Source organism: Stegostoma tigrinum, chromosome 47, assembly GCF_030684315.1.
Source record: "Stegostoma tigrinum isolate sSteTig4 chromosome 47, sSteTig4.hap1, whole genome shotgun sequence".
Lineage (NCBI taxonomy): Eukaryota > Metazoa > Chordata > Chondrichthyes > Orectolobiformes > Stegostomatidae > Stegostoma > Stegostoma tigrinum.
This window is the reverse complement of record NC_081400.1, coordinates 3797197-3806246: the sequence shown is the minus strand read 5'-3', so window position 1 is coordinate 3806246 and position 9050 is coordinate 3797197. Positions and strand designations below refer to the sequence as shown.

Genomic DNA, 9050 nt, shown 5'->3' with positions numbered 1-9050 from the left:
TCCAGCAGGATTTTGTGTTTTGATGAAATTCTCTGTCTTCATTCTCTTTCTCCCTCACACTCTCTCTCTCTCTCTCTTTTTACACCACCCCACCCCTCGTCGCAGTTGTCAGTTCTTCTATAGCGCAATAGTTGCGTTCTTGTGCTATCGAAAAACTGCCCTAGAAAATTGTCTTGTAGGGGAATGGCTGTATTGTACAGTGGAAAGACTGCTTTATCCAAGCAGCATGGACTATTCATCCATCGCGTTGCAGCCAATTTGTGATAATGAAACATATGTTCGAGCAGAAGTAGCTCTCCAGGGGGATTAGTGAGACCACACTCGGCTGACCGTGCACTGTGCGCGTCTGTCTGACTGAATTTACAAACACTTGTTCATGGGATGAAGGGAGAGAGAGCCTGGGAGTTGAGAGGTGTGAGAGGAGATTTCGACAGGGTGGACGCTGAGGGGCGAGTGGGGGCAGGTCCAGAACCTGGGCCCGCAGCCTGAGAATGTCCTAGGGGCCTGGAGTCTGGGATTCTCTGCCACCCAGGGCGCGGCGGCTGTTCAGATTGTTGAATATAGTGAAGGCTGGTTTTTGGAAGAGAGTTATCACCACAGTCTGACGGGCTGTGACCTGAGTGCTGGAGGGGGCCCTGCTCTTGTTTACAATGTTTGGATGTTACCCTGATTGACATTTTTTTAAAAGATGTTCGTTCTCTGTCTGTCTCTCTGTCTGTCTCTCTGTCTGTCTCTCTGTCTGTCTCTCTGTCTGTCTCTCTGTCTGTCTCTCTGTCTGTCTCTCTGTCTGTCTCTCTGTCTGTCTCGCTCTCTGTCTCGCTCTCTGTCTCGCTCTCTGTCTCGCTCTCTGTCTCGCTCTCTGTCTCGCTCTCTGTCTCGCTCTCTGTCTCGCTCTCTGTCTCGCTCTCTGTCTCGCTCTCTGTCTCGCTCTCTGTCTCGCTCTCTGTCTCGCTCTCTGTCTCGCTCTCTGTCTCGCTCTTGCTCTCTCTGTCTTCCTGCCCACCCCCCCAACGCCCCACTGCCCTTGTTGCAGTCGGTGGTTCGTGTTTGCTGTATCCGCAGTTTTGGTCACTTCCTGGCGCGGTTGCAGAAGAACGTGTTGCAGTACAATGCCGAGCTGGGAATATTTATCAGTATTAGCCAGTTGGAGGAGGAGACCCTAATGGAAAAGGCACAGGCACAGTTCCGCATGGTGAGAGGCCATCAGCCTGACGCTGCTTACTGTTTGCGCAGATTCCGACCCGCTGCCGACTGCTTGCTTTTTCCTCTACCCTCCTGCATACTCTCACTTGAAATCTCTCTCTTTACGTTCCCACAACCAACACTTTGCATTCTCTCTGTCGCCCCGCTGCCCGCCCGTCGCTCGCGCGCCCTCTGCCGCCCCGCTGCCCGCCCGTCGCTCGCGCGCCCTCTGCCGCCCCGCTGCCCGCCCGTCGCTCGCGCGCCCTCTGCCGCCCCGCTGCCCGCCCGTCGCTCGCGCGCCCTCTGCCGGCCCCTATTGCCAGCCGTACCCTGGGGGACTATAACTAACAGAGGTGCTGACCTGTTTGTGTGTGACTCTAGGCTGAAGAGGAGGCCCGCAGGAACCGGCTCATGCGAGACATGGCCCAGCTCCGGTTGCAGGTGAGCGCTTGGCTGTCCGGTTCAGTGTGCACGATGCCCGTTTCCCTCTGCAGCCTGCCCTGGGCGCCCATAGACCGTGGCAAATATACTGAAGGAAGATGAGAATTTCTCTAGTGCCTCTTAGAGTCTCTGGACAGCGCAAAGCCAGGAGCGTGGGCGCTGTTGGAATGTCTGACACTTGACGGTTAGCTGGCACAAAGAAAGATCCCACAAGTAGCGATTATAACCCAGGCCATTTTATTTGTGTCTCATCAGGGATAATGGGTCTGAGGAGCTGCTGCTTAGTCCCGGTGGCTGTGGGATCTTCCACATCTGCCCAACAGGGGGCCTTGTTTCATTGTCTCAGCCCGTGAATGGCATCGCTGCCAGACGGTGCTCCCTTGGCGCTGACCCTCCAGCATGGCTGGTTCTGAATCTGTTGCCTTTGTCTTTTTCTCTCTCTGGCTCTCTCTGTTTCTCGCTCGCTCACAGCTGGAAGTCTCCCAGTTGGAAGGAAGCCTCCAGCAGCCGAAGTGCCAGTCCACCATGTCTCCGTACCTGATACCCAACACCCAGGCCATCTGCCAGCAACTGGGCAGCATCCGGCAGCTGGCGAACAGTGGGCGGTTCATTATCATCATCCCGCGGACAGGTAGGTGCCCGTGCTGCTGCTGAGCCTGGCGTCCGGGCGACTGGGATCTCGCTGCCCGTTCGGTGTGCACTCAGTCGCCAAGGGAATGTGGGGAGAAACAGAACTGAACTGTAAACTACGCCGTGAGGTCTTGCAGCTCCTCACAGTCAGTTCATTTCGTTTACCTCGAGGGTGACGTACTGGTGTTGGATGGGAGCAGTGTAGTGGGAGCTTTGCTGTGTATCTAACCCTGTGCTATCCCTGTCCTGGGAGTGTTTGATAGAGGGGGACAGCGTAGAAGGAGTCGTACTGTGTCCAACCCGTGCAGCCCTTCTCCTGGGAGTGTTGGGTGCCTCTGATGTTCCTGTCCTGAACCCCACACCTCCCAGTCGCTGGGTGAGGACAGGGTGACGGTGAGAGCCCTGCAGTGCCATGTTGTAATTTCTTGTGCCTCTGTTGTTGCCCTCCAGTGATCGATGGGTTGGATTTCCTGAAGAAAGAGAACTCAGGAGCGCGGGACGCCATTCGTTTCCTGGAGTCAGAGTTCAAGAAGGGAAATAGGTGAGCACGAGTTGGGGTTTGCAAAGAGAGAGACCAGCTGGAGCGAGGCCTGCATTATTCCCATCGCTACTGCTTACCTGAGCCGGGATAGTCGAGGGGTTCGATGTAGTTTATATGTTGGTTAACAGATACCCCGCCCGGGGAGGGAGTTACAGACTGGAATCTGATCGAGGGGCTGAGGTGATTTATATACAGAATAACAGATACCCTGGGGAGGGAGTTACAGACTGGAATCTGATCGAGGGGCTCAGGGGGGTTTATATACAGAATAACAGATACCCCGGGAGGGAGTTACAGACTGGAATCTGATCGAGGGGCTCAGGGGGGTTTATATACAGAATAACAGATACGCCGGGAGGGAGTTACAGACTGGAATCTGATCGAGGGGCTCAGGGGGGTTTATATACAGAATAACAGATACCCCCGGGAGGGAGTTACAGACTGGAATCTGATCGAGGGGGTTCGGGGGGGGTTTATATACAGAATAACAGATACCCCCCCCCGGGGAGGGAGTTACAGACTGGAATCTGATTGAGGGATTTCAGGGGGGGTTTATATACAGAATAACAGATACCCCCCGGGGAGGGAGTTACAGACTGGAATCTGATCGAGGGGGTTCGGGGGTGGGGGTTTATATACAGAATAACAGATACCCCCCCGGGGAGGGAGTTACAGACTGGAATCTGATCGAGGGATTTCAGGGGGGGTTTATATACAGAATAACAGATACCCCCCGGGGAGGGAGTTACAGACTGGAATCTGATCGAGGGGGTTTGGGGGGGGTTTATATACAGAATAACAGATACCCCGGGGAGGGAGTTACAGACTGGAATCTGATCGAGGGGCTGAGGTGGTTTATATACAGAATAACAGATACCCCGGGAGGGAGTTACAGACTGGAATCAGATCGAGGGATTTCAGGGGGGGTTTATATACAGAATAACAGATACCCCCCGGGGAGGGAGTTACAGACTGGAATCTGATCGAGGGGGTTCGGGGGGGGGTTTATATACAGAATAACAGATACCCCGGGGAGGGAGTTACAGACTGGAATCTGATCGAGGGGGTTCGGGGGGGGTTTATATACAGAATAACAGATACCCCGGGAGGGAGTTACAGACTGGAATCTGATCGAGGGGGTTCAGGGGGGGTTTATATACAGAATAACAGATCCCTCCCCTGGGGAGGGAGTTACAGACTGGAATGTAAGAAAAGGGCTTTTTGCTGAATCTTCACTGGGAAGTGAGGGGCAGTACTCGGCCACGGGTCTGAGCTGTATACGTTTCCCACGACAGGTACATCCGGTGCCAGCGGGACACTGGCCGAGCAGTGGAGAGGCACAAGCTGAAGAGACAGGATCTGGATGCATGGTAAGGTGGCTCAGCTGAGCTCTTCTCTCTCATCCTCCCTGCACCCACGCACACCGCACACGCTCACGCACAGCCTCCCGCCCTCGTGTGGGGGTTGGTTACAAATCAATTCTTAGTTTCCGCTTGCACTGGGCTAGTAAGGATTGGACTACTTGGCCCTTTTAAGCTGTGGGAGGGCTGTCAGGGTTTCGGGTAAGGGCACCAGAGGCTCAAAGCTTCAGGAATCAGTCAGCTTGCTGTACATTGCCGTATCACTGTGTGCGGAGGGCTGGCGCAATGTTTGCCACGTGGACAAGCAGCATGGAGAGTTATTCAGTGCTCTGGTGATGGCAGCCAGCTTTGGCGAGGCATGTTGGCACAGATGCGGCGCGAATGAGCCCGGATTATCGCTTCTCCGTGCATGAGCTGCGCTTGAAATCAGAACGCAGCCATGGCCCCTGTTCATCGGTGCTGGCCCTCCGACAATGCCCGCTGGTATGTGAATATATTGCTCCAGGCGCTGTTACAGATTGAGATGGAGTTCAGTGATGTCTATTCTGTCATTGTCATTGCTGCCATTTCTCCCCTAATCCAATGCTCTGCCCCGTTTATGGGCATTTTGGTACATTGCCACTCTGTCAGGGGACTGGAGCCTGGGTAAGCATAACAGATTTCCTTCCTTAAAGGACATCAGCAAAGCAGAAGACTTTATATGGCACTCAGCATAGCCGTTACCAAGACTAGAGTTTAATTCCTAAGTTATTTCATGAATTAAATTCAATTCTTCCAGTTTCCACTGGCAGAGATTTGAATCCCTGCCTCTGGAGCGTTTAGTCCCCGTTTCCTGCCAAGTGGGTGAGAGACATGGTGGTTGTGTGTTGTCTCACTGTCGGAGTGTGTGTTGTTTCGTGCCAGGCACTTCTACAAGATCCTGGACAGCTGCAAGCAACTGACGGTGTCGCAGGGCAGCGGAGAGGAGGAGCTGGCAGGGATGGTCACTATCCTGACGGAATTCTCACCAGGTGACCCGGACACACTCTCCAGCCACGTACAGGTGATCCGCACTAAGGCAACAGGAATCTTTCTGACCCTGTTTCCACTCTTTCCCCTGCCTCGTGAGGGAGCAACAGGGAGGGGATTTAGGGGGTTCGGGGGTGGGGGAATAGGGAGGGTGTGCGGGGGGCAGGGGAAGGTGACAGACAGGGAGGGGGTGTAGGGGGCTGGAGGAGGTGACAGAGACAGGGAGGGGGGAGTAGGGAGGTGGCCGAGACAGGGAGGGGTTTAGGGGGGGTGACCGAGGTGGGGGCTGGGGTGAGGTAGGGTGTGACAGACGGGGAGAGGGTGTAGGGGGTGACAGAGATAGGGAGGTGGGGTAGGGGGTGACAGAGACAGGACCGAGATGATGTTGGGGGTTGGGGGGGGAGTCTAGGGTAGGGGGTGACAGACAGGGAGGGGGGAGTTTAGGGTATGAGAGATGGGGAGAGGGTGTAGGGGGCGACAGAGACAGGGAGGGCTGTAGCGGGGGGCAAAGACAAGAACATGGTGGGGGCTGTCGGGTGCAACAGGGACAGGGAGGGGGTGTCGAGACTGGAGAAGGTGACAGAGATAGGCAGGGGGCTGCTCGCGAGCCTGGGAGTATTCCCTGCGAATGACCGCTGTTTCTCTCCCCCCCCCCCCCCCCCCCCCACTCCGTGCTTGGACGCAGGTTGCACTGCGGGCAGCACAGAGCAGTGGCGTGGACGTGAAGAACATTCTGGATTTCTACCGGCAGTGGAAGGAGATGGGCTGAAGTGCTGGTGGACAGTCGGGGGCTCACGGACCTCGGAAGAAACCTCGCCGAACGCCATGAGAAAAACACAAACCGCAGCCAAGGTGTCTCTGCTGTGAGCTGGTTCGGCTGCTGCACCATTCGGAACGATCTGACGTGCAAACCAAATACCGCGGGCAGACAAGGGGGCTTTAAAACAGCAACAACAAAAAAAACCCGACATCCCGAAGGGACGGGGTCGCGGGGCATCTTTTGGGGGTCCTTTTAAACAAAGATACCAGAGGTGACGGGTTTGGGGGTGGGAGACTAGCCTCGTGCCACCCCAATGCTGTAAAAGTGATGGCCTCCCTCACAGAAGATGGGTGGAGGGTGTTGTCCAGACTGGCGTCGTCCAGCTCGGGCACCTTGTGGAATCTGCCCGCCCCCCTCCCCTCCCGTATTTCGCCGCCTTGCGTGTACGAGCTCCTCTTCTGGTGATGGGCTCTTGTTTTTTTTTTGCTGGCTTCACTCTCGCTGCTTCCAACCCCCCCCAACGTGCCCAGGTAACGTCACCCGTTGGCGTTGGCACAGCTGCCCGAACTTGACTGCACCCCGCAACCCGTCGCGTGACGTTGGGCATCGCACCCTGTCGACGCTCCATCGTCCCAGTTTTAATCCCGCTACTGTCTTGGGGAGCTGCCTGTTTTTATATTTCTGCTCATCCGTCTGTGTGCGCGTGTGTCTGTGTGCGTGTGTCGGGACACTTTTTTGTTGATCTCGGTTTTTTTTGTTGGCTCATGTAAATTGCCCCCCTAACACGGGTTGGGAGGCTGCTGCCTGGAGGGTGGTGGTTGGGGGTTCAGAGCACAGTCAAGAGGTCTTCGTGGCCTTTTCATGACTTACTGGCAGCAGAGGCAGGCAGGGAGGTTTGATGTTTGCCAGTCTGGCAGCTGGCACACCGTTCCTTGCCCCACCTCCCCAGATGATCCTGCGCCCCCTTTGCAGTGGTCCTGTCCCTGTGAAGATCAACAGGTGCGATTCACTGGGGACTCGGATGTTTCAGCCTCATCTCTGGGGAAATTCCTCACTCATTAGCTCAATTGCCTGACTGCTTCTGCCTCTGTTGCCCTCCTCCAGCTCCCTGCACCCCCTCCCTATCTCTGCCACCTCCACCGACACCCTACACCCCCTCCCTTTCTCTGTCACCTCCTCCAGCCCTCTACACCCCCCTCCCTATCTCTGTCACCTCCTCCAGCCCCGACACTACCTCCTGATCTCTGTCACCTCTTCCAGCCTCCTACACCCCCTCCCTATCTGGATTACTCCACCCCAGCTCCTCTCTGAGGTGGGCAACATGCACTGCTGCCTCTCTGACCCCTTTCCGCTGCCGTGATCCCTCCACCCTTTTTCAGCATCGTTACCTGCCCCATCCAATCCTATTTCCCAATTGCTTGAGAACCTGGCTCCCCCCGGACAGACCTGCCCACCCCTGTCCTCGGTCTACCACCCTCTGGGACCTCAGATGCCAGCCAGCATCAACGCTCCAATTGAAAGCATTTCTTTCCCATCGACCTAACTGCCCCCCGGACGCCCATTCCCCCTTCTCCACCCTCAGACTGTGCCCATCCCCGATGTGCTGACTTTCTCTGTTGCTATGATGGAGCCTGAATGCTCCAGCCCTGGTGTGGGTGAGATGTGAAATCTGTGGAATGGAGGGGGGTGAGGGGCAAATATTCCGAGGGAGCGATGGATGAGAAAGCGGGGGGAGCGAGGATTGTTTGTGTGAGAGAGAGGAGAAGCGCTGGTGTGTGCGTGTGGCCCTGTCATCGAGGGCATGGCTGGCAGAGAAGGGTGACCACGGTGTATCTGACCCTCCACCCTGTCGCTATCCTTGCTCCCTCAGATTCCTCCTGTGGCGTTTGTCATTGGGAGTGTGGCCGGTCGTTTCTGCAGGAGCCTCGTGCCCAGCCCCAAGCGCCCATCACTGCTTTTGGAGTGTGAGTGTGTTGTGTGTGTGTGTTGATGAGGGGAGAGTGAGTGTACCCCTAGTCCTGCGATGCCTAGCAGCTGGTACCCTTCAGAGGATGGTACCACACCGCTTCCTCCTCTCCCCTCCCGAGACTACACTGCACTGTCATCTTCAGACTGAGATATCACTTTGTTTCTTGTGGAAAAGACAATTCAGATTTTTTTTTTCCTGACACACTCTCTCTTGAAACGTAATTTAAAAAGAAACTGCTACCCTTTTGGGGGCTGATGGGTGAATAAAGCATTGGAATTACTGTGGCAAAGAAACTCCTAGCCCCTGTTGAGATTTTGTACGTGTTCCTAGTTGTAGGGACTGGGATTCTGACTAATCTTTTTGTTTTATTTCTGTATGGACTTGTCCCTAAATTGCCCTACCTAGAAGGGACTGGCTTTCTCGAACCATTGCAGAGGCCATTTGCCAGTTGGCTGTACAGCGTTTGGCGGGGGGGGGGGGGTGGTGGTGTGGGTGTGGGCAGAGGTGTCTGGAGTCACATGTAAGTCCCGACCTGGCTAGATTTCCATCATGATGATGGGGGATCGCGGTCTTGTAAATGACAAAGCAACGTGAATGGAGAGAGCGGTTGAACGTGCCAGCATGGATCTGGGTGTCCTGAAAATAGTTGAGCAGGCAGTGCAAGACAGTATGTTGGCCGTGGTAGTGCGAGCATTCGAATGCAGGAGCAGGGGGATGTCTTGCTGCAATTGTTCAGGGCCTTAGTGAGGCCGCAACTTCGAGCATTACATATGCAGTTCTGGTCTCCTTATCTGAGGGAGGAGGCTCTGACTGCAGAGGGAGTACAGCAGAGGCTTAACAGATCAATTCCTAGGATGGCGGACGAGAACATAGAACGGTGCGACACAGCACAGGCCCTTCGGCCCGCAATGTTGTGCCAAACCTCTACCGTAAGCCAGAGCCGTTTAGGATTGTATTCGCTGGAGTTTGGAAAAGTGGCGGAAGGGTGTGAATTTCGTAGAAACCTACAGGACTAGAGAGGGGTAGATGCAGGAAGGATGTTCCCCGATGGGATGGGGGAGTCCAGATCCAGACCCATCGTATCTTTCCCCTCTCACCTTACAGAGCCCAAACGTGGTCCTTCCTTAATGAAGGAGGTTGATACAGTTCCTGGTTAAA

The 9050-nt window shown here is 55.2% G+C and overlaps 1 protein-coding gene across 1 annotated transcript; it reads left to right on the top strand.

The window, feature by feature from the left end:
• Nucleotides 1-164: 164 nt before the first annotated feature.
• On the top strand, nt 165-8185 carry smg5 (SMG5 nonsense mediated mRNA decay factor). The gene is made up of 7 exons (XM_059642944.1): nt 165-1192; nt 1564-1623; nt 2095-2254; nt 2704-2794; nt 4090-4164; nt 5059-5197; nt 5849-8185. The coding sequence occupies exons 1-7, from the start codon at nt 689-691 to the stop codon at nt 5930-5932; spliced, it is 1113 nt and encodes a 370-aa protein (XP_059498927.1). The 5' UTR covers nt 165-688; the 3' UTR covers nt 5933-8185.
• The last annotated feature ends 865 nt before the right edge of the window (nt 8186-9050 follow it).